The 26,401-nt window shown below is 36.4% G+C and overlaps 1 protein-coding gene across 2 annotated transcripts in view; it reads left to right on the forward strand.

The window, feature by feature from the left end:
• The first annotated feature begins 237 nt into the window (after positions 1-237).
• CRISPLD1 (cysteine rich secretory protein LCCL domain containing 1) overlaps positions 238-26,401 on the forward strand; it is a 41,289-nt gene continuing 15,125 nt past the window's right edge. For both annotated transcript variants that reach the window (XM_075705282.1, XM_075705281.1), the window contains exons 1-6: positions 238-495; positions 22,403-22,521; positions 22,649-22,781; positions 24,258-24,373; positions 24,985-25,085; positions 26,205-26,384. In XM_075705282.1, coding sequence (XP_075561397.1) covers positions 238-495; positions 22,403-22,521; positions 22,649-22,781; positions 24,258-24,373; positions 24,985-25,085; positions 26,205-26,384 — 907 coding nt within the window. The remainder of the gene's footprint in view (positions 496-22,402; positions 22,522-22,648; positions 22,782-24,257; positions 24,374-24,984; positions 25,086-26,204; positions 26,385-26,401) is intronic.

Raw genomic sequence — 26,401 nt, forward strand, 5'->3', positions numbered from 1 at the left:
CAACAGTGTGTAGTTATTAGAGTAAAAAAAAAAGTAGCATCCTGGTTTCTGCCCCTAAAACAACAGTGGCAAACTCTGTAAAAACTACAGTTTGACTTTTGTTGCTTAGTGAGTTCATACAGGCCAGTACTTCAACCTCCAAATTACATTACTCTCTTTTGTGCATTTACAGCCAACAGACCTGGAAGAAAGACTTTGTCTTGGAGCTAACTCCTGTGCATTTTGAGATCATTCATCATGAAGTATGTAGTACAGGAATGGCTCAGAGTAACTACCTTGCTATTCATAGCTCAAGCAGTTTCAGCAATGGTTCTTCCCAATGCCACGCTCTTAGAGGAACTTTTGGAAAAGTACATGGATGAAGATGGTGAGTGGTGGATCGCCAAGCAGAGAGGGAAAAGGGCTATCACAGACAGTGATATGCAAAGTATCTTGGATCTTCATAATAAATTACGGGGTCAGGTGTATCCACCAGCTTCCAATATGGAATATATGGTAAGGAAAAACTGATAGTGACATGCAGAAAGAAATGTTCTTAGAATAGTTACTGTCACTTTATAAAACAACATACTTTCAGTCTTAGCTTGCTTTGTTTTCTCATTTAAAGCGCTTGTTACTTGTTTGTCTGTTTTTTTGTACAGGGGTGAACTGTGAGATAAAAACGCCTGTTTGCGGATCAAGTGTCATGTTCTACTCATATTAATGGGTTTAGTCTCTCACAGCTCTCCTGAATTTAAGTGGCAGTTCCTCAGTGTAAGGGGCCAATTTCCAAAATTACTCAAAGTAGTTGATTATGGCCTAAGAAGTTACCATCTAAGAAGAGTACTGAACTATGAAGTTTCAAAATAACATGGATTCTCTCCCATGCTTCTAGGTTGGATGGAATTTCTGAGCAAAATGAAGCTCCTATAACAAGAAAATCATCTATTTAAGTTGGCATGTGCTACTAGACTGGAGTCCTGTATGTGCCTGTGTTTAACAGATTAATAGTGTAATACATAATCTATCTTTGTGTTTTTCCCTTAAGAAGTCTCTATGTTTGGTTGTTATTAGTAGACTTAAATCTCTCATGTTTTTGAACTTTGATTTTATGCCATAGTTCAAGGCTAACTATATCTCTCCTTCCTAATTAGATCAAATCAAGTCATTAGAGCTTGTAAGAAGTCCAGAGGTCTGACAAGAATGGGCAACTTTTCCTCTGTATTCTTATTTCTGCAGAAAAGCTCAAATCTTTTTCCTGTGTCCACACTGTGTATTATTTACTTGTCTGTCCAGGCACCAGAGAAATAGCATTACTGTAGGTTGGGTTGTTTATACCAAATATTACACAGGTTTCCTGATGCTTTCCATCGTAAGGTTATGACACGAGGATCGTATTAAACATGTTTCAAGATCTAAATATCTTTCCCAGCTTGGAGTGATGTCTCTCAGCTTGGAGATCTGATTGAACTGAGCATAGATGTGTTCTGGAGAAACCATGCTTGCTTAAACCATCAATAAAGATAGTTTAACTTAAGTTTAGCTATATGAGTGTTACTATATTAGACTAAGAGCCATCAGAGAATTAGTTACCGCATTCCATCCCCAAACAAAGGATGATACTATCTGAAACCCCTTTTACCCTTTCAGTTACAATAATACCCTTAAACTTTGTTTTCTGTTGTGAATTTTTCAGACCTTGTCATAATACAGGTTACCTTTTTGATCCCAGTAACTCAGGTTGATTTATTTCTGGAAAACTTAAGAAAAAGCTGTCCAGCCTTTTTGTAAAACAAGGCTAGGGAAGACTGTATTGTTTTCCCATGTGAAAATACCACAGAAGTTTTTCCTGAGATTCTATAAAAGGATAGGTTTGATTTTTAGTTATGCATCCTTTTCCATTCCTAATGCCATTCTACGTTTCCCTGTGTTATATATCTTGGAAAGAAGAATTTGGATGTACTCATTGGAGTTCAATTTTTGACAGCTGTGTTTTTCAAAGGTTCCTTCTGCACTGCACTCATTTTGGCCTAGAACAAGCAAGTTTTTTTGGTTTTGTTGTTGTTTTTTCTGTGCTCCCCAATGACCTGTGACCCAGAGTACAAGTAGCATGGAAAAGACAATTTTAATGTTGAGGAGATATTCTTACATCCCATTATTCAAAATGGGACAGCAGCTTTCAAGAGAGTGGGATTCAATTTTGGCATAATATCCAAGGGAATCAGGGGTTGGGATGGGCAAGAGTTTGGCATTTGTGAATGCAAAGGGTCTCTGTAAAGGGTCTGGTCAAAGGGATGGTTACATGTTCAGGGACAGGTTCCCATTAGAGGGGCATGGAGAGAGGCTGAGAGTCTGGTCAAGAGGGTGTTGAGAAATCAGTGGTGTGAGGGAGAGAGCATTTGATGAATATATGTGGTTAGGGGAAGAACTGTGACTCTCTGGGCAAAGAAAAATTGGGAGCGGGAGTTTATGGAGGGAAGTTAAGAGCACAGAAATTTTCTAAGAGGCTATTTAAAAAGACTAAGCCTGGGAGTGAGTGGGAAAGGGAGATTGTGCCTGGAGGAAGAAGGCGGGAGTCAGCACTGGGAACCGAGAGGATGGTTTAGGAGACGGGGGAGCCCTCCGCTGAACAGGAGGAAATGACAGGATTTCTGATTGTTTGCATGTATATTTTTCTGATACAGTTTGTGATTGTCCATCTTCTTCATGACACCTCATATAGAAAAGGAATCAGGTTTGTTTTCTTATTTAATAAGAGTGAAATGTGAGTACCAAATTGTAAATGTGGTGTGGAGCCACAGATTGAATAGCAGAGAAGGACCAATAAATGATACATCATTAAGGAAGCATGATTTGTATTGTGCAAAGAGATTCCTTTGGAAAAACGAATATCAGGTCATTATCATAGTGCACATATGCGAGAAATAAATTACAGAGGCAAACTCCATTCTGTCATTTCACAACTTCTGACAGAAACAGCTGTATAACTGTTACTGTTAGCTTACTGCTAGCTTTTTGTCCGTACTTAAAACAAATGCCTGTTTTGACACTTAATAGTCACTTTATTTTTCTAGATGCATATTAATAATAGGACAGACAAGTTCCACTTCTGCAGATAAAGAAATAAGCACTCTTAGATTTGGTTTTCCAAGTGTCTGTGACCTGTGGATCAGTTTTGTTAATGACAGAAAGTTCAAACACCCAAGTATTGATAGAATTAAAACAGTAGTTGGCTGTTTTTTGTAAAATAAAGGCTGGGGATAAATGGGGATGTTTAATTAAAAAAAATGTTTCAGCAGATAGACCCATACCACTAAAATAAAAATCCTTGCAATGCGATACATTGGGTTTTACCAAAGGTGAGTTCCAGTGCTCCAGAACAGGGAAACAATCCCTCTAAATGTTTGCCTGATGTTTAGTGAGCTAGATAAGTACAGCTGAAATACTTTTTTCTACTTTTGGGGTGCTTTATTAGTATAGACATGCTGGCAAAACAATCTCCTGCTATGGGCACAGTCGTGTCACTGTAAGCTGCCCCTTGCACTAGTAAAACCTTTCCTTGTAAATAGAGCTAGCTCTGCTTGTGGAAGTGAAGTTTTATGTCTTACTCATTTGGAATGGAGGTGATCAAGGTCCAGGTGCCTCACTGGGATACCTGTCCCTGTAGAAGTCCGCTGTATAGTTGAGAAGTTTAAGATCTCCAAGAGCACCCGGAGCTGGGAGAAGGTATGTGGGGGCTGCATACTCTCATTGCACTGTTAGTGTGTAACAACTAAGCCAACCTAACAGGTGGCTCTGGACCTAACAGGTGGCTCTGGCTGAAATGCCTCTGTCCTGCTCCTGACGCTGGCATGAATCTGAGTTGGTGATGAGTGACTGACCCAAGTACTTAAAGAATCAGATTTTGGGTTTTTACATTTAATTTTAAACTTTCTTCCAGTCTGAGTCATGAAACTGGCTCCCTACATGGCTGAATCAGATGAGTACCAGTGCTGATAAAAGAGGGTGGGAATGCATAGCTAAGGAATGGGAGGGATGAAGAAGACAGAGAGAGAACTGCAGGGCTAATGCCACATTTTGGTTTAAGTTGTGCAGAGGAGAAAAGCTTTTGAGGATGGTCTCCAGCATATAAGATACTGGTTCTATCTTAAAAAAAAAAAAAAAAAGAAGAAAACAAAAAGGTTGAATTACTGATTTTCTGTATAGCTGTACACTCTCCCCTTATGCCTTAAAAAAGAAAAAGCGTGCTGAGCTATCACAGTTCAGAGACCTAAAGGTATTAGCTGCACAGTAGATACGTCTAATGAACAGAATGTTCTCATAGTTGTCTGACTGAACTTACCAGATGAAAAGTTCATCTTCCCAAGTACTGTGGCTCTGGTGGTGAGCAGTAATGGATTCCTAGGGTAGGAGGATAAAAATAGAGCATGTGAACAGAGAAACTTCTGCAATGAACCCCCCAGCTTCCAGCATATAGCAGTTTAGGGACTTCCTAAATCTGCTGTTGTACTTTTTGTGTCCAATAGTCTTAGATTGAATTTTCTTTTGTGAATCTGAACGCTTTAGAGTCCATTTGTATTCTTTAAATCCATGGCATCAAGTTGCAGAGCTCTATAAACTTAATCATACACTGTGTGAAAAAATACTTTTTTTTTGTTTTAAACCTGTTCTTTTATTTGATGCCTTGTTTTTATTTATTGTGAGAAATAATAATATCCTCAGTGGTCACATTTTTTTCAGCTGAAGAGTCCTACTCCTCTTACTTGAAAACTGTTCTATCTGTAAAGCTATTCCATTTTGTGTTCCTTCTCCATCTGCTATGGTTCTACTCTTTTCCTTTTAATTCAAAGAGAATAAACCAAACTGTTCATAGTTATGGCATACTGTGAATTGATATAGTTGCATTTTTTCTTTTTTTTTTGCTTCCTAATAATTACTAACATTCTTTTACTTTTTGACTGAACATTCTTTTACTTTTTAACTGTGGCTAAGCTAAAGCTGACATTTTCATAGAGCTATTCACAATGGCTCCGAGATCTTTCCAACATACTAAGAGGTCATTTACTACACTACAGTGTATGTATAGTTGGCTGTAATCTCCAGCAATGTCCTGATTATTTTGCATGTGTTCACACTGAATGCTATCTACCATTTTGTCTCCCCATCACTTAGTATTAGTGAGTCTTCTATCTCTTTTATCTCTATCTTTAGTCTTCTATCTCTGTCTTGTTTTTAACTACGTTAAGTAGTTAATACCATCTTGTATTCCCTTTTCTTGGGCTATTGTGAAGAAAGTGTACAGCAGGGGACCATGGACACATCTTGCAGGGAATTTGAAAAATTATTTTGTATTCTTAAATCTGTTTTCTGTCTTTTATCAATTTTTTTTCTTTATCTCATGATGGCTTAGTTTTATTCATATATTAATTTTTAAATGACTTAGGAACTTTGTAGAAAGTTTAGCTGCACTTAACCCTTTTCCACACATTGTTGACACCTTCAAAGTCTAATATATTTTGAAGTAACTAATATTATCCATATATTTAATATGTTTTTTAACTTGTCCTATGAAATCATTCCAATGGAAGTAAGTTTCTCAGGATCTACTGGAAGCTTTTTAAAATATTAACACCCACACACTGTTTTTTGTTACTGTGGTAATGAGGCCATTTTAAGAGAGGTTGTGTACCACACAGTAATTCAGAAGTTTCATGATCAAGTTCTTCCAGATTCTTGCAAGATACTGTCTAGTCCTGGCAATTTGGTACTGTTAATATTTTCAGTTTCATCTAATGTTTCTCAAGTCTGATATGGATCCTCCAACTTGCCTTCTGTCTCTTTCTCTGTGTAGAAGGATTCTGGCACAAGAACCTGTGTAAGCTCCTCTGTAGGGAACAGCAGTCCAACAAATTCAGTTAACTCCTCTGCAGTGGCCTTATATGACCTTATGACTGCATGTTAGATCATTCTTTCCTAGACTTCTTCCTTCAATGGTGAGAGAGTTTTTGAGTTGTCAATATTAGGACTTCAATAGGAAAAAAAGAAATCTTTCTTGAGGTTATGATGAACAGTTTGTTATGAAAATGTGTGGCAGATGTATGCTGTATATATGTTTATCCTGCCATATGCTGTACACAATTGTTTCCTAGTAAAGAAAGGAGTAAATAACATTTTCTTTTTGGTATGCACAAGAATTTAACAGCACTGAAAAGGGAGCAGAGAGGATGCCCTTCCAAAGCACTCAAGCAATGCTTATCAGAGTGTTGTATAAAATATCATCCTTTCAATGTTTTCCACCCTGGGCCATTGATACCAGCGTGGACTTTGCATGCACACACTTGGGGTACATCTGTATGGAAGAGATGTCTGAGCTAGTGCTGAAAACTGAAGCCAACCACTGCTGGCAGTAGTCAGTTTGACCAGAGCAGTGTGCTGTTGTGGCTCTGCTGCTCTGCAGGTGCTCTGATGTCCCTGCCTATTACTCTACTGTGCTGGAGCTGTCTGTGCCTGCCCAGCCTCCCTTGGCAAAGACCTAGCCTTTAAGACAAAAGTGGGAACCATTGTGCTTCGTCATATACTTGTCAATGTATGTAAATCTTGGAATATATAGAGCAATACATTCTTTCTGTGGTTAAAATTGTTATTTGGTGGATTGACTTTAGACAACCTTATGTGCTCTACTGCCATCAATCCCACCCTTAAATAAGTATCATAGAAGAGACTGTGACCAAATCAGGAAATCAGTACATTGGATTGATGTGGAAGACCTTATTGTATGTCATTCAGTTAGAAAGGGTTTTCTTGCATTATTAATAAATTCTTCCCAGTTTGTAAAGTGTTAATAAAACTTGAAAAACTTGTTTTAGGCACCATAACCCTACAACTTGCTAACCTCTTGATCTTTTTTTTGTAAGCATTATTTGTGTATCATGGACTGAACTTGCAAAAAATTTTTTTCTCCACTACTTTCATGGACAACATTGCACCCTAGTAAATCTGAACATATGAATGAAAAATGAGATTTTTTTCATGGTTATCATGGTCAACACTTTAAAAATAGTAATTCTCATTTGGATAGTGGAAGTTGTTAGTTCCTTTATATTCCACACAGTTGTACTCTGCAAAATAAAAAGGACCCACCAACAAAAAAATTTACAAAAGTGATTTTGATTAATGAATGTATAATGCATTCTATTTTAAACCATTCTTTTAGTATTCATTCCTTGATTTCATACATATTTTCCCAAGCAAATGAATAAGTCAAATAGCTCATGCAAGATCCTCATTCCATGCATGTGCCTTTGCTGTGCTGAGAAGTGTTTAGGTTCCCAGCTTGATAGATAGCAATGTATTTCAACCTGGTATTTCCTGACACCTAGCCACACACTGCATTTTGTAATTACTGTAATTGGAGAACATCAGTGTCCTCTAGGGCAAGGAAGTCTTTACTTCTTTAATTATTTTTAGTCGTCTTTTGGCCAGATCCTGCCAATAGATGCTAGGGATGTCATTGCAAAGCCCATGCCTTGCTTCTGTAGTTTTGTTTTGCAAACCTTGTGAAGAAAATACAGTCTTCTAGAGGTACTTTTTTTAAAAGTTCAGATTAGAATAATTTATTTGGTATAGCTGCATGGTTCTTAGGGACAATTATGGATGTATATCTGGCAGCAGTATTGGATCCATATTTTTGTTCACGGGGAAAAAAATATATTTATTGTTATTTTGTGTTGGTATGATATCTCTGAAGGTCTTAGTTTGAAAACCTTGATAGTGATGTGTTGAAAGTGCTGATACCATATAATTACTTTCAAAACCATGACTGACTTGTGACCTCAGTGGGGCCTTATATTTTGGGAGGATTGAAGGTTTGCCTCTCCACTTCAGTAACCTCATGAAGACTTCAGAAGAAGAAAATTAAGAATGACTGTAAATATTTCTCATTTAGATTTTTATTAATTTTTCCTCAGGCACATTTCTGCTGTACTTAAATACAGATCATTGGACTTTGGATCATATGAACCTTCTAGCAGATAGAGCTCTTGCATGGTAAAATGTTGTTCTGTGTCTGTATGCACTATGTCATCATAGTGACTGAATAGGGATTGAAATAAATTTTTGACTACTTTATGATGCTTTTAGATCCTATGATTGCATAAGTCTGGAGGTAGCAGTCTCTCTCTCTATGTGTATCTGTCAGCTCCCAGCTGAGATTTTTTGTCTGTAGTATACTTAGAAGAATTGAAACAGCATTAGGAAGGCCTTGTAGTGGACTTACACATTTTGGTGAATTTTTCTGTGCCGAATAGAAGCTCCCTCTTAAATTTCCTAGAGCTTTCTGACAAAACTTTTTCATGTCTCTGTTTAGTGTATCTTGTCCATTTTGCTAAAACTCTTCAGGGACGCTTGGTTAAAAACAATTCCTATTCCTTTCGAGCAGATGAATTTGGTTTGTGGAATCCCTTAAGTGGCTGGAGAGCACTTTGGGTGCCAAGAACAGAGCAGCTCTTTTCAGAGTGAATCTGCCTGCTTTCCCTATGGTTTTCCACTTTTCTGCTCCACTTCAAAGGTTGGTGGAAGTGCTTCAGCTCCTTTGCCTGTGCTCAAAGGCTACTGACACTGCATCAAAGAACACAGTGACGTTGACTTATCCTCTTATTCTCTCTGGCAGTTTTAGCAAAGGATTGTGCAATGTGAAGTGGCCAAGAAAGCAAGTGGATAAGTCCACGGTATGACTTTTATTGATGTAATGCCAACAACAACTAAGCAACTCCAAGTAAAGAAACTGAAAGTGGAAAGTAGCAGAAAGGCTCACTGTCTCAAAGTTTAAGGGAACCTTCCCAAAATAAAATAATAAACAACACAGGACAGACATTGTTCATCTTTTATTTTTGCTGCCAGAGAACTTCTTCATCCCCCATATCAAAAAGATTATTAAAAATTTATGAGTAGTAGCAGAATCAGAGCTTAAATACAAAATATGAGCTAAACACTGAAAGAATCAGTGAGATTTATAAAAGTAACTCCATGGAGCCTGTCATCTCTGATAGCTTCCTGGAAATCTTCTTTAATTTAAGATTTTTTTTCAATTGAGGAAAAAAATATTTATTTCTTAACACAATTTCATTGAAATGCTAGATATGAATTTATCCTGTTATCAATAAATATAGTCCTCAACCTTAGATTTGGCACGAGAGTGACTATCATAGTTAGAAAAGCATGATTCATTAAGACGACTATCTTCTGTCCATGTAGAGAAGGACAATTTTTACTTTATTATGAAGGAAGATAACAGTTTCTTAAAATGAGTCTATTTCACTCATTAAATCCAGAATTTTGGCTGCCTGATACATATCACAATGTATTTGTACTGAATTCTCTGTTGGATCTCCAAATGGTCAGAAACAACCTTTAATACATTTTCCAACTCTCGTTCTTTTAAAATTTTATTTAAACATATTTCTAACAGTAGTGCCAAGCCACATATGATCAATGGGTGCTCTCTGGCAGTAAGTTCAGTTCACTTATGTCAAATCACAGTGGTCATCTTTTAAAAGCAAACATTCACTGTGACACATATTTGAGATACTGCAGCTAATTGCTGTTCAGAGTCCAGGAAATTCTGTAGCATCTCTAAAACTGCTGTATGAAAGCAATCAGTTACAGCTAGTTTATCATGGTAATCATGACTAGGATTTGAAGTAAGGACCTGTACTCTGGTCAATTTGTAATTAGCTACAAATATTTATGAATACTATTTGTAATGAATGTATGTATGTAATTCATACTTTGACAATGGACAAAATGCAGAAATCAAGATCAGCTTTCACACTGTTGTTTCTCTTCCATTCGTGTCAGAATATAGAAGTGAATAGATGATTTTTAGTCATGTTCTAATAGAAAGTCTTTATGCGCTGCTTTTAAAAAGTAGCAAAGTAAATGTACTGTTTCAGAACACCTTGGAAAGCTGAATATTCCAGCAAGGTTTTTTTAATATGCCTAGAGTACACACAGAATTAAATGTGATTAGTCATGTCTGCTGGTTCCTATTCCTGGTTTTACTTTAAACACAAAAAGCTCAAACACATGCAACTGTAATAGGGAGATACTTCTAAATATTGGTGCAATTTATTCAGTGTTCAGGAACAATATTTTTGGCCTCATACCACTTTCCTGTTTCCAGGCAAAAGCCACAGTTTTCCTTCTTTTTACTCTTTTCCAAAAGAGTAGCTGAAACCTCAAGGTCTATTCAGGGATCTCTGCCCAGTTTAAAGCTCTATAAACGCCAGTCTACGACATGGTAGTGTGTAAGGTCCTTGCCATTTCATTTCTAGACAGGCAGCGGTCCTCCAATGGAAAATAGATGCCTAGATTTCTTGGTAGTGGAAAGTTTAACAATTTTAGCTATCCTCTTTCTTTGTGCTTAAAGGATCTATCAGTACTAGTTAGTATGGTTTGTTCTGTATTTTCAAGGAGAGTTGTGTCGTGCTTCAGTACTAAGTTTTTGTGGTCACTCTGTTGTATACTGTAACGGACCTCGGGCTAGTACGGAGGCCACATTTTTTTCAAACTCAAATGACTGAAGGTAAGCATCTGAGTCACATGCAATTTACTGACTTTTCAGATGTGCTAATTATCATTAGTTTCCACGGACTTCCTTCAGCAGCCTTGTTACGGATGAAAATGCCTCACCTAAGCGTAACTGAAAGCCAAGCCGATGGAAACTGCCAATGTCTGTTCATCAAGAAGAGATCATGTCAAACCAATCTATTTTACTTTTTTTTTTTTTTGACCCAGTAATTAGCCAGCATAGTATATCAGAGGGAAGTAGTAGGTATCATATTTTTGACTCTGGAAAGTTTTTGACACTCTCCACCCAGACATTTTTGCAAGTGAAAATTGACAGAAGTTCGCTGTAAATGGCAGAAGATTGAAGGTGTTGACGCTGTTGGAGCCTGTCCTTTTTCAGTTAAGCACTTAGGTTATGACTTGTGTGAGCAAAGAATACCCTTGAAAACTGCAGAATACATTAACATGGGCACAGGTTGGGGTTGTTTTAGAGAACACAATCAAAATTAGAAGAACTTGACAAGTGAAAGTAGTGTCCTGGAATCAACGTGGTGAAAATTAACTGCTAGGTATGGATTGACGAAGAAATCAAACAGGTAAAATATGAGGAATAAAATGTAGAGATAACACTGCAATAAAAAGATGCAGGAGTTGCACTGAGTTAAAAAAATAATATGAGGCAGCAATCTTTGAACGGACAATTTTCTGTGTGAAACTGGTGAGACCTTGTCTGAAATGCAATGTCCAGTTTTGGTAATTTTTTAAGAATGGTGTAGCCATTCTAAAGAGAATGAAAGAGATTGATGGGATTGATTATAAACACAGAATATGTGATTTATGAGTAAGACTGAAGGAATGAAGCAGCTGAATTTATTTAATCTGGAAAATAAATAAAGGTTGTTACAGGAAAGAGAGTGATTTCTTTTTTCTTGGCAATACAACATCAGCTAGCATTGCAGGGCAGGAGGTTTAGGTTGCATACCAAGGAAATCCTCTTTACTCTTACAGTCATAAAACTCCAGAAAAAAATTACAGTAAATATTATTCTGAAACTGCTGTTATTAGTTTTAATTTGAAAAAAGTGGATAATACACATACATTTGATTCTGGCTCAGTGGAAGAGGCTAGATAGACTACCATCAAGATCAGTCTTTTGAAGTAATCAGCTGTACCTTTCCATCATTCTGTGCTGGTGCCATGCAGCTGATTCCCCTAGTTCTTAACTGTATTTCTGGCTTATTTGCTCATGGCATTTCTCATTCTATGTTTCATCTTTCCTTTTTCCTTCTCAGTGTCATTAGTCTTAAAGAATACAGTGGATTCTATTAAAAAGTAAATAAATACCATACTGTACTGTGGTATTTACTTTACCACTCTCTCCCTATATTTAGAATGTATACAGCAATGAGGTATTTATACTATGCCATGGTAAATGTTTACTTTCAGTGGTGCCCACTGTACTTACTTTTCCATCTTTACTGAGCTTGAATTTTAGCTCTTTTTTTCTTTCCATATAGTCCCATTCCATATGATTTTTTTTCTGCCTTCCTACGTATATGAAAATCTCTCCAATTAAAATGTTATCACTCTATTTTTTGTGTTTTACTGGAAAACATTTTTTGAGCTACTGGGCTTGCCCAGTTCTGTTGCAATACCAGTTGGTATAATTGGTGGACTCACTTATGCTGGTCTGCCTTGGGTGAGAATGTACTCTTTTGATTTAACACTCATACAACACAAATGGTGGGATTCATCTCACCAAGCTTTTGATGTCTGTGGTGTAGATGTCTGCATTTGAGCCAGTCTCCTTTATAATTAGTAGAGAAAAATGAGAATTTCCAACACACAGTTTATCTCAATTAAAGGTGGGTAGCTAAAATTATCTCACTCTATAGATGCTTATTTGTCTATGTAACTGCAAAGGTAATTTAGATAATTAGCTCAGATGTAGGTATCTGCTTTGAGGCTGTTTAGATTCAGGGGAGGTTAATCCCACTGCATGTGATTAGTTTGGCTGTTGATGAATTGTAATTTAAGCTGCGGTATCCTTGCTGAAACATCAGCTCCTCTATAAGCAGAACATTCGTTTCACTCTACACGCTACTTGAACCCCATGTTGACAGAGGTTGAATACCACAATGTGTAGTCCAGTCTGTAAAGTTAAACTGGTGTTAGTTGTGGTTTATTTTAATGTGATATGTTGTAAACCAGAAGCGTTCAGAAGATCCATATTGCACAAAATATCCCTGCTGCAAAACTTGTAACCTTCTGGAGTAGAAGAAGAGTTGGCAGCTGGAGTCAGTAAGTGCTACTACCATTCAGTTTAATCTGCCACCTGGGTTGTAGCCTCAGCTAGTCTAGCATATGTGGAACATTTGTGAAACACTGATAGTGCCATTTCTGTGTGAAGGTCATTGATGGTGCGCTAGGTTTTAACAAGATACTGATGAAGGCAATGCCTGTGTTGGCAAGTGTCATGGTGCAATAGGAGCAGATCTGTCGAGCAAAAGAATTGGTGCTGAGGACCTGACATTCATGCTGTCTGCATTTCAGGGGTTTTTATTTTGAACTAGGTCTGATCTGTGTGGACTGAATACCCATGAATAACTACAAAGTGTTAGATGCACTCCTGGAGCACAACTCCTGGAATTTTATCTGGAAAGGATCCAGTTTGTACACCAAGAGTGCTCTGTGGTGCACAGTAAGTGGGAGTGATCAGGACTTTCATTTCAAAAGCACATTCCTGGTCAAGTTAAAAAAAAAACCCTAATGCACTTTGAGTTCAGTCATGGTGGTATTGCAACCCAGTCTAAAAGATAAGCATCATTTCCTGACTGCTGGCTTCATGAAAGGGCATGTTTTAGATAGTAGATCTATGTGAACTCTAAGAAATGCAGCAGAGAGAGCATAAATAATCATGATGCTCAGATGATATGCAAGTCGCTTTCCAAAGCTGAAATGTGAATGAACTAGATAAAGTATACAACCCTACTGAGACTGTAAGGCTGAAGTATGTAGAGCTAAATGTTTTCTTCTCTTACTGTAAAATAGATGCTTGCAGGGGCTGGAAGTGTAGTCAATGAGCCTGCTGTACATAGTGGCTCAAATATAAGTTTGAAATAGGAGTTTTACTGTGTGGCTATACTGTTTTGGATAGCAGAAGCATCTGAGCTATAGACCATGCCATCTTGTCAGTGGTAGACTATTCAGAGTAGATGATGAAATCAAGTTTAGAGCAGCACTGAGCCTTGAACTAAGGGGTTTTATGTGTGGATGAATTATACCATGGGAGGAACATGCTTCACAGCAATGATACATAAGAAGTTAATGTAGACCATTTCTGTCACACAGGAGGATACAAGGGTAAAAGGGAAGTGGTTACGCTGGTAACTTGCTACAGAGAAAGATATGTCCTCTTGGATGGCTAAGAAGCTGGTTTCCAGCATCTGGATCTTCTTTTCTGAATGTACATGTTTCATTAGAAGAAAAGATTGTCATAAAGAGGGGTATTACTTGAGAACTTAGTCATGTCTGCGTGACCTAGGGATTTAGGAAGAGTGTGTTTGGTAAGGTTAAAAGCTAAAAGAATATCTTTATTAAGTATTGGATAACACTTGCTTGAGGAAGTCTGCCTTGCAGGATGTTGATCTTGAATACCAACAAACTCAATTATTGCCTGTGCCTGTTTTGTTGTTTTTTGGTTCTCTCCTCCTGCATTTGTGAATTTTTATATCAAAAACTGAAGCACAATGAGCATCAGGGGGGTTGGGCTAGATGATCTCTCAAGGTCCCTTCCAACCCAAAGCATTCTATGATTCTATGAGCTCTAAAATTACGATCAGTATCACTACCTTACCACTCAGTAATCTCTGCCAGATATTTCAGTTTTTCATTTTATTCAACAAAGCACAGACATGCTGTTGTTAATGCCACCAAAAAAAAACCCAAAACCAAAAGCATTAGAATAATAAAAACATGATTTGTTTCTATAGAGGAAGGTCTCAGTTAATGAATCTGTCCACCACTTGGAACTAGACCAGTAAGCAATAATGGAGGAGGGAGGAACATCATCCTTTCCCTTCATAAGAACCTAGATGCTTAAGGTTGCTTGTTGCTGCAGTCTTCAGGAATATGTGTGTACTCAACACTCCAGCTGTCAGCTATTAGCATAATAGTACCCAATGTGTTTGCTCACATAGCAGGCTAAATGAAACAAACACGTAAAATAAACTCTGTAACACCATTTAATGTACCACATGTCTAAATTAGTTGTGTGAATCAGAAGAAATGTATACCTGTATGCCCACAGAGCAAATGTAGACTTGTAGTGATACCATCATCTGTAGCTGAATTAAAATAGTATTTATTTAGTTGTATAGTCCACCCTTAAAGCAGATGTGGACAAAAATCTAAGGAAAATTTCAAAGAGATGAAACATCAGATACATACTGGAATATAAGAGATTAATGTCTTTCTAGTTAAAGCCAGGTCCATAAACTTGTAAAACCCGTACATGACTTGTAAAAGCCATGTACACGACTTGTAAATGTTGGTGAAGTCAAAGCCTGCAGGACTGCAGCTGTAAAGAATTTAATTTGTTAGATGCAAATAGTTATCTGTGAAAGCTGAAATTAGGAACAATTCAATGCCTAAGTGTAATATAGAAAAGAGGTAAGATAATGGGATCAAGTTTTCACAGACTGAAATTGCTCATTTCAAAGCGTGATCACTCATTATTTCCTGGAGTTTTGATGCAAAATTATTTATGTTTGCAGAAGGTTAAAAAGCACTGAACCAAAGGTCATCTTGAAAACTTTACTCTGGGAAAATGTAGTTTATGAGTCAGAAAGCTGGATTTGTCATGATAACCCTGTATTCAATAGTATCAGGGAAGAAACTATGGTACTGAAGAGATTGTGGAGCACAAAATGGTACCATTTTCTTAGACTTGAGTAAGTACTGATTTGCACTGGTCTTGCCCTCTTACGTCCAAAGCAGAAAAGTACAACATGCATTTCTTAAGCTAGGTATAGATGTGAACTTGATCTACATGAAAAGAAGGGAAAGAGAGGTACATGACTTTGGTAGCTACAAACGCTTTGATGTAGTGACTACTGATGGATGAGGGGGCAAAAAACTCTCTAGTTTCTCCCAAACTCTGCAGTAGCACTGTGTCTTCCCATTGCTAGGTAACATCTTTTGGTCTTTATAATTCGCATCACTTGAGTTGTCTTCTCTTGGAAGTAAAAAATGCAAGAAGTATTTGGAAAGTAGAAGGACATTTTTCGATTTAAGACACGCTAGCAATTCCTTTTACATTTGTTGCTACTCTAACAGAGTTCTGTGAAATGAAAGGAATAGCTTCCAGTAGGTTTGATGAGGTGTTGGTGATATGTTCAGTGTCTACTCATCTCTCTGTCTCAATGTAGAAAGCCAACCCTGATGATGATCCCTTATCTAAAAGGTAGACCACATGTAGTTTTCCGAGTGATACTTTTCCTTGATAAACAGGTTGAATGACCTTGCACGTAGTAACAAACATTTGCCAGTCAAAGTGCTTGTTAGACCTGGGAATCAGCTTCCTAGTTGCACTTCCATCTTCTTGTGCTCTCGTCAGTACCCTGTATTTATCAAAGAAATCTGATAGTGCAAATTCATTGAAACCTGGTTGTGTCAGAGAATGAGTGAGGGAATTAGCAGATGAGGAGTCAGGTGCCGCACACACCTACATTTCAAAAGACCATGGTCACCCTTTTTATGAAATTAAACAACTTCCTGGGTTTTTTTAAGTAATTTTGTTTGAAGGGTTTATTTATCCCTCATCAAGCAAAAGGATCCTTGCCTATAGCTATGCAAAGATTTCTTTTAAACTTTTTCTGTACCAGTTGTTTCAAAGAGTTAAGTTCTTTTAGAAGTGTCCTTAGTTTAAATCTGTAAAATACCAGCTGCTGCTGATGAATGTTGTGGAAGAACTTTTTCAAATTTAAAGCATCAGAAATATGTCAGCTCAGTATATATTTCAATAGCCAGATTTTAGTATCACTAATGAAATTGTGGTTAAAGCATGAGAAATGCCTACTTCTGGTATGATGTAAAATACCTGTCTTGTTGTGACTCCTCATATTCTTCCATTTTCATTCTGGCTTTTTTGAAAATGCCAAGCACCTTGGCATTTTAAAGATTCACTAATTAGTTCTATATTTGTTTGAAGTTCTTTGTTGTGTAACTTGCTCTGAATGGACCTTTCTGTGTGTTTTGGAAACCTTTCCTTATACATTTGCTTTCCTGCCTTTATCTTTTTTCTTCACTGCTTTAAGGAGGAAGGGAACACTAGGAGACCAAAAGCCTTTTGAATTTTATGAAATGAAACATCAAAACATATGTGTATATCTTTCTTTGTATATGAAGATGCTTTCATAGTTTGAAGCCAAAAGCTTGCCATCATGTAAGTGAAACAAGGGAATGCTATTAAAAGCACAAGAATAACACTCCTATTCCAGTAAGGAGGTAGGTTTTATATACTTGCACAGTTTATTTTACGTGTTTGCTTCATTTAGCCTGCTATGTGAGCAAACACAGAACAAATATGATAAAATGCATTATATTTAGAGCTGATCTGGCTGGACTGGTATGAAAATACTTTAAAATTAACAGTCTTGAGTCCTTAGAATTAACATGCTCAGTTTTTCTTCATGTAACTTCAATCAGAATAATTAATTTAGGAAGGAAATTTGGATGTCCTGTTTTAACTACTGGAAGAGAAGGACAAAACTAAAGGTGGCACCACAGATGTAAAGCAGCTTCTTCCTGTTCTTGATCCAGTCTCTGAAGCCATGATTAGGCATGCTGGCAGAGCAGTAGAAAACCTTTTGACTTGTTTAAGTTCCAACTACATGTAACTGTAGAAATGACCTTTAAAAATACCTTTAAGCTGATTTACTCTGTGTTAGCTGTGTTATGGGATTCCAGTCTGTCAGATTTCTTTTACAAGTTTTTAATGTGTTTTGAGAAATACCATACCTATTCATAATGTTATTAACACCTGTGTAAAATTTTTGCATCACTGGAGATATAAATTTCAGATAAAGTCTTCTCAAGAATTGCATCAGAAATTAGGATATGTTTCCCCTTTTTTATTTAAAATCATTAAGAGTGATCCTGGAAATTGAGAAAAACTTTTTCATTTCTACATTGTGATTTGGAGTTGTGTTGTATTGCTTCATCTTGGTAGGGGTTGGACACCCAAGTAACTGTGCTTCTAATCCTTTCTACCTTTTTTTACTCACTTTAGGAGGTTATTGGTGTTTATCCCCTTTTATTATTTTTTTTTTTTTAAAGTCTCTGGCAGTCAAGAAAGTGACTTGGACCTCTAGGAAATTCTTTATAACTGGGGCACTGGGCCATTTCTTCCAGAATATTTCATAGATTTGATGTAACTTAGAAGATTTTATTTTAATTCTAATTTCTGTTACAGACACTTTAGGAAGCAGTGGCTTTGATGAGAAAACAAGGCAGTTGGATGATGAATACTGCAATTAAAGTGATTGTTTCCTGTATGTGATTTGCACTTCACAGATTTTTTACACCTGAATATGTAATGGTTTTGAGATTTACTCCATCACAACCCAAAACAATACTTAAACAATTAAAATGAAGAATAAATTCAGCTATATCTTGGTAATCTACTTGGTGTACCTCCATACTATGGACTGCAATTTGGCACTGAGACACCTGAAGTAGCTTGGAAATAACTGGCTCCATTAACAACATTAGTCATTGTATATTTGAGGATATTTGAACTCAAACACAGTCTTGATGAAGAAGCAATGTTAAGTTGTACTGTAGGTCTGTATTTCTTCATGACTTCCTTCTCATCCAAAAAAACCCTGGATCAAACTAAACATTGGCTGGCAGGATACCAGGCAGCATTTTCTGACAATAAACTGTGCTAGCTATATGTGCACAATATCCATGCCAGGTAGTTTTTGTATATGGCTTTAGAAATAAGGGATTTAGGTGTTAAAGGTTGAGAAACAAATGAATGAGTCCTTTCTTCTGTGGCACACAAAGAGAATTTTGTGAACAGCTGACTGTTCTGGACTGACTTTATTGTGTGATACATGCATTGGGGAGAAAAGCAAGACATATGGCATCATTTGCTGCAAACCCAAAATGTATATGCACGTTTTTTGGCATCTGATTCATTCCATATATCTTATAACGTTTTGAAGTTGGGGTTATCTGTTGATTGATCAGCCCACCGTGCATTTGGGTTAGGCAGTATAATTGGGTGAATTCAATCCTTACATAGCAGCAACTATTTACTGTTAGATTTCTGATTATTTTTATCATAAAACTTTTTATTCACTACTTTTAATCAACATTTCAGTGATTAAACTTAAATCAAAATTAATGAGTGTATGTAATGTATGCTGTGAAATTTTATAGGATATTTTTTGTAAAAAGATACCTGTCTTTTTATGCTTGTATTTAAATTCTGATTTATAAGACAGTTCGCATGAGACAGTATCACAGGCATTTTACAAAGGTACTGAAATATGATTTACTCAGGTTTTAAAAATCATTAGATTAGATTGCTAAAGCTATTTTTAGGGAACAGTTGATAACTGAATAAATGATGCAAAGATATTTTTATATAAAAATTTACAATGCTAATTAAAACAATATATCTTGTTAGGCTAAATAATGACTTTCTTAATACATTTAAAGATTTCTTATTTCTTTGACACACTAATAAAAAATAATTGTTTAGCTTGTTAATGCTAGTTAGAATACTTCTTCATTTTTGATTAGAGAAAAGAAAACTGAAAAATTTCAATTGAAGCAAAATTTGGTTTTGATCCTCTAATTACTTGTTTTCAACAAAAACTGCCAAAAATTGTGATTAGCTCAGTTCCAACTATTACTTCATTCCCTTCCATCCTTCTTATATATGTCATGAACTGATGACTGTGGAGTTTCTGTCATTAGACCTGTCATTATGATTGACATGGAAGGGCAGTGACTAAGGAAGGCTGGTATTACCAGTGTCTTAGAAGACTCCAGAGCAGAATTGTAAATAAATCTTCTTCAAGGAAAGTGCACTATGAAGAGGCTCACTTCACCATAAACAGTAGTAAAAAAAAACCCTGGAAAGCACCAGTGGGGCAGGTTTAACTCTAACATAAAAAGAAATAGGGTGATTACGTCATGATGCGCCTTAAGCTATGACCTCTTGCCCTTAATTCATTGTGCAGATTCCTCTTTGAGATAATCTCACACACACAAACCCATTCTTGGGGAGAGTGGAGTTGCCTCTTTAGCTCATATACCAACCTTTTCTGGAGTCAGGAATGACTGTGCAATGAGCAAAAATATCGAAGCACCCTGAGCTCCTCATTGCTGATATTCTTTCTTGTGCTATGCTTCCTGCAAAGAGCTTCACTGCATCCCATTTGCTCAGCCATGAAGATTATTTCTTTGCTGCAGTTAAGGTTGTGGCCTAGAAGTGTGCCTGTCTCTGGCTAGGCAAGCACAGGGGAGTGAAGGCAATATATTATACTTGGATGAAGGCAGAGAAACAGTTAAAAAAGAAGGAATTTTTTTGAAGACAGTATCCAATCTCAACAATACCTTGGAGTGTGGGTGTTAATCTGTCAGGAGGATTAACAATGACTTTAAGTTTTTCATCAAAAGGCTATTCTTGCAGAGTTCTGGATGGCGCTCTCATGCATAGCTATCATCGGTCTTTAAAAAAAAAAAATTTTTTTAAAGATAACTACTTCACAAGCTTGAGGAATTGAGCAGCCACTATTGACTATCTAGCTCTGATCTTCCAAAAAATCATTATTTCAGTTAAAATAGCTGCATAAAATATTTTGAAACTTGTGTGGAGAAAAAGCCCCACAACAACAGTACAATTCCTTTAACTGAGACTGCTGGTTTGAGAGTTGAAAATGTGGAGGGATGCTTCACAAGAGAATATATTGTGGCACTTGTTTTAAAATGTTACAGTCATGATTCTGTTGTAGAATGATGAAGCATTTGTACTACATTTTATAAGAAAAGAATATGTATGTGGAAGAAGTATGTTAATCGTTATGTTTTTTACAATGGGTACAATAGGAAGAACTACTTATGACTGTCACAAGGAACGGGAAGAAGAAAAGGTTTATGCAAACTATCATATAAAACTTTCTTATTTAAGATTAGAATATTTTCTTATGAAGATTAAAGAATGTTATAGCTTATGACATTGGAATACAGGCCCAGTAGGGTGAATAGAAAATTCCTACTGTTTCCTCAAGTCAGTGGGTTTTGTATCTATATGTGGGTTAAAAGCTTTATTTTGTCATTGTTATACTGTTAGAGTAATTCTGTCAAAATAAATGGTGCATTTGGGGAGTCAAAATGTACCCTGTAAATTTCTTGTTTGCTAGGAATATTAATAACAACAGACAAAATGAAATTCAATGCATTAGAGACTTCTGAAGAAAAGAACCAAGAACAGATATTCTAGGGTTAAACTGGGTGATATTAAAGTCTTTACATAATCATGGTCTTGCATAACCAAGGACATACTTGTTTTTAATGAGTAATCTGATTAATAAGGTGAAAACTGCATGTCAAAATCAATAGAAAAATAAATTCTAGCACATGGAATTTGTCTTATATTTCTGTATTCTTTGGCTATGTTAAGGAGTTCTTTAACTTTAATCTGTGCCAAAAATTTGTAGACATGATCTCCAGTGTCTGCATGGGAATTTGGGTTTGGAGATACTTAATTACTGTTATTTAGATAACACAGTCTCACTCTAAGAAACCTAGTCTGAACTTATGATGAAATAATTGTGCTTCTGTCAAGAATTGTGTTTCCTTCCTGGAAATATTTCAGTTTCCTAATCTGAGTGTTGGTATCAGAGAGTCAGAATATCTGGACACTTCTTCTGCAACTATCAGGAGATTTAAAAAGTCAAGCAACAGTATGGATACTTTGCAGAAGAGGGACCACTTTGAGCAAACCCCAGCTTAATGCAGTAAAAACTATGCATGCACAGTATGGTATAGTTTCTTTCAAGAAGACTAGGTTTTAGTATGCTTTTGAAAGAAAGAAACTTGCATTTGCCTTTCAGCTACAAGCCTATTCTTCCATGTCCCTTAAAGAATAATAAATAAGGGTAAAAGAATATAAAAAAAATACAAAATAAACAATAATTCATAATCTTTTTCTTTAACTTGTCCTAAGCATACCTCTTACTAACACGAATGCCTTCTTTTTTGCCAATGTAGCCATAAAAACCAATGAATGACAACCTTACTCTAGTTTTCATATTTTGTGTTTGCACTGTGTATTATTTCAACAAAAGCTGATTATAGAAAAGGGAGAGAAAAGCACTTTCATTTCAAATAAACTATTGGTTTAGAGGAAATAAAGCCTTATGTTGAAAGTGTGTTGGATAATACCCTTTTGGCTAAGAAAAGTGCCTATTACTAAAAAGAAATCTCACAAGACAGAAAATGCACTTAATTTAGCTTGGAAAGTTGAACTAAGCCTTTCAGTTTCATATTTGTCTTTTATTCACTGCAGCGTGGCTGCACGTGCTTTTAAAGAGAATGCTGTGCAGGGGTTAAAACTTTGTTTTTCTCTTGGTGAAAAAATTTTTTTTTTTGTATGTAACACAAATGGGGCATACAATTGTCAAGTCTTGGTTTTTTCTTCAGTCTTCTGCCCCAGTAATAGAAGCTTTAAAAATTGACAATCTTCTTCCCCCCCCTCCCTCCCCCCCCCCCCCCCCCCCAAGAGATACTAACCAAGTATTTAGAAGAAGATGTCCCTTTCTTTTCTTTCAAATTTCAGACATGGGACACAGAACTGGAGAGATCTGCAGAGTCGTGGGCCGAAACCTGTCTATGGGAGCATGGGCCTGCAAGCCTTCTTCCATCAATTGGGCAGAATTTGGGGGCACACTGGGGAAGGTAGTTTAAGATACTGTTTTATACTATATATGCTTTTTTTAACAAATCTAACAAAATTTGCTTAAAGGTAGAATGATAGAAGCTACAACTTTTGAATGATCTAATAGACTGCTACTGGCTTTCATAGGTACCGACCTCCAACATTCCATGTCCAAGCATGGTATGATGAAGTGAGAGATTTCACGTATCCCCATCCTCATGAATGCAACCCGTATTGTCCTTACAAATGCTCTGGTCCTGTTTGTACACATTACACACAGGTATGTAGGTGGGCTTGGGTTTTGTCAGCTATGGAAAAGAGTGGTCATGACCTCCAGTTAGCTTGCTGTATGACACATAGAATGTGTTAATCTTGCAGTATATACCACAGCACTAAAGCACAAAAGGGACTTCTTATTAGTTATTAGACTCTATAGTTACAAACATTGGGTATTGGTGACAGAGTAGGGTTGTCATACAAATCTTTAGATTTCATCCTCATAAATATCACTTCCTTAACAGGATTAAGAAAAAACTCACAAAACCCAGTACTGAGTGTTATTGCCCAGTGCACCTTGTATAATCTAGTCTCTGCGCTGGTATGCTGGGAATCCTTTCTGTAATATGCTGAAGAAACAGCACATTTTAAAAAAATAGGTTTTCTTAGGTGAATTCCTCAGATCAAACAACAGTTTTTAATGTTGCTTTAACTTCAGCAAGATTTTGAAATTGAATAAGAACTGATTTATTTGGTACTTCTGAAGTATGTGTATCTAGCCTGAATTTTTCCAGTCATGTTTTCAGTGAATGGGAAATATGTGATCCTCAGATTATACTAAAATCCACATGTAATATTCAATATAATATTAGAAAACTTCAAAATGATTAGTTTTTAAGCATTTATTTTGTTTGTTTACTACCACAATTTGCAATTGTATGTAATTTTAAGACATAATTACCTCCACATTCTTATTTACCATTTCTGTAAAAATACCTATAATTACACTTATCCATTATATGCAAGATCTACAATACATATATTTAGTTCCTTGTGGTACTAATTCTTCACAGTACCTCTCTCTTTCAACTCCAAAATCCTTTTGGAACTACACAGTTGGCTTATCTTGAAATAATACAAGTTTAGCACCAGCCTTTGTCGTTCAGATTATTTTGAGATCTGCAATGAATATGGTTTCAACAGATGAATAAAGGAGCACAGCCCCCTTATATTGCAATGATGTGAAAGCCTGTTAATTTAAAAACCATGACTTAAGTCTCTTTGCTGTATGAGTTTTTTTGTGAATAGTTCTATCATTTATGTTACCTCCTTTCAATGCTGACAAATATTTATTCTCTCAGTCTAACCAATCTAAACCCCTCTGGGTCCTTAGGTTGTGCTGAGAACTCCAGGGCACAGGAACCTAATTTCTTCTAACTCACGATTATCTATTAATTGTAATTCCAAGAATCACTTCTTCAGATCATATTTTGTAAATATTTTGCTACACTTTCAAATGCATGCTTAGACCATTTATATAAAATGAGAGCCATATCTTTCGTATCAAGGTAAACCTTTTCTTTCTAATAAGGATATAACTGAAAGGCCTTTAATGAGGTCGCTTCAATCTATTTATAATGGAGCGGAATATAACATCACTTTTGTGATTTGAGTTTTATACATTGAAGTTTGGAGACAGTTTTGATTTTATGCTAATCACCTTTGTTTTTCACATGCCTTTCTCTTGCCTTTTCCATAGGTTGTCTGGGCTACAAGTAGCAGAATCGGTTGTGCAATTAATTTGTGTCATAACATGAACATCTGGGGACAGATTTGGCCAAAAGCAGTGTATCTTGTATGCAATTATTCTCCTAAGTAAGTAGGCTGACACCGAATAATATCTTGAGTGGGCAAGATACTTTATAATAATCCAGGAAATAATCTGAAAGGAAATCAGTCTGGGTTTTCTATTTTTTCCACTATTACAAAGTAGAGCATTGTTCCCAAGGCAGCCTTTGGCTGTACAAATACTCTTGTGATTTTCTAGATCTTCAGTTTTCTGGCCTGTGTTTTAGCATACATCATCAGAGATCTTTGTTGTAGTGTGATATTTGTCTGAAAAATAAATGTATCTCCCCATTGTGACTTTAAGGAATGTATACCATGAAGCCAATGGTTAAGATCAAATTCTATAGAATATTCCATTTAGGAGCGCAGAGCCTGTTCTCATGTAATTGAGGAATTTAGTCTTCTGGTGCTATGCCAATCTAAAAAGATCTTACAGCAGCTTATGGCAGTACTTCAGTTTTTTCTTCATGAACTTTTCAATTACTTCCTGTGCATTTGGTATGTCAAAACAATGTTATGGTCTAAGCGTTTGCTGGTTTTCATCATTTATTTGTCCATATATTAAAAGCTGTTTAATGTTAACATGTTCATTTATTAAGGTGTGTTTTGCTAATTTTTTTTTTTTTTTTTGTGGAAAGGGGTAACTGGTGGGGTCATGCTCCTTATAAACCTGGTCGCCCTTGTTCTGCATGTCCCCCTAGTTTTGGAGGAGGTTGCAGAGAAAATCTTTGTTACAGAGGTATGTACTATTTCAACAGTACAATTATAAATGGGACTTTCTTTTGCTTTCTTTCCTCATTATGCTTTAACATAGTGGAATAGAATATATCATGCATGTGCCCAAAGACCTGGTAGGGGCCTTCTTTACTATGATGAGTGAGGTCATGTCCTTATGAGACGTGAGGCCAAGCCTCACCAGAGGGAGTGGAGTGTACTGAAATCCTGCTGATTTAAGTGCTGATTGAGGGCTTTTAGTACACAAAGATGCAGAATGTCACTGTGTGCTGTTTGTATGCCTTTTTGTAATTATAGTGGAAGTCTATGCAGTGATTTGTTTATAGGGAGATGTTATCACAGTGACATAGCCCTGTGCATTGCTATAAGAAAAATCAAGAACAAAACTAGAAGACATTAGTAATTAAACAAAATGTCAGCTATGATCATTATTAATTTCTTACAATTTTCAAAATGCTATTCGTATTTTATAGCATTGAAACACAGCATATTATGAAGCTGCTATTTCTTTTTGTTTTACTCCGTGTGCAAATAATTTAGCAATTTTTGTTAGAAACTTTTTTATTATTCATCTATTCATACGGACCATAAAAGCTGCACCAGTGTGCCCAAATACCTTGCTTGTGGTTCTTGCTTAAGTAAGAAATGTATATTCAGTGATGGGCATTTCAAAATTATTTTCATTATGTGTGAATAGAAGGGCCTCATTTTCAAGTGTACATTTTTATGAAATTGTCTTCTTTAATGACAAGTTATCTATGAACTTGCTAAAACTTTTCCAATGCACAAGAGAAATATCACCTTTGTTCTATTGGTTTTCTGGTGGCATAAAGAAGATACTAAAACAGGGTTGTTAAGAGCACTTTCACACCTCAGTTGTGCTGCCTGTGCTAGAAAAATTCTGCCTTTTCTGAGCATCAGAAAGATACTTAAGATGTATTGTTAAGCTTGAAGTCTTCATCTTACTAAGTAGTGAAAAATTTTCCTTGCTTTCTTGCTTGTGTTCATCCACCATTTTGTGAGAACAAAGCCATGTTACCAAAACATGGTAAGGGATTTACATTCCACAAACACTGCATTTTTTTTACCTAAGTGATTATTTTTTGCCCGTTTTCTGAAACAGAGGATTCAGAACGGCCTTATTCTCCTCATGAACCAGAAGAGGAAACCAATGAGATTGAACGGCAGCGATCCAAAGCCCAGGATGCAACGGCACAAAGCCGGCCAAGAACTCATTCACCTTCAGGCTCCACAGGCAGCGATGACAGTGAGAAAAATGAAGTAATAAGCACACAGCAAATGTGTAAGGAATTTACCTGA

Source organism: Pelecanus crispus, chromosome 2 (genome assembly GCF_030463565.1).
Source record: "Pelecanus crispus isolate bPelCri1 chromosome 2, bPelCri1.pri, whole genome shotgun sequence".
NCBI lineage: Eukaryota > Metazoa > Chordata > Aves > Pelecaniformes > Pelecanidae > Pelecanus > Pelecanus crispus.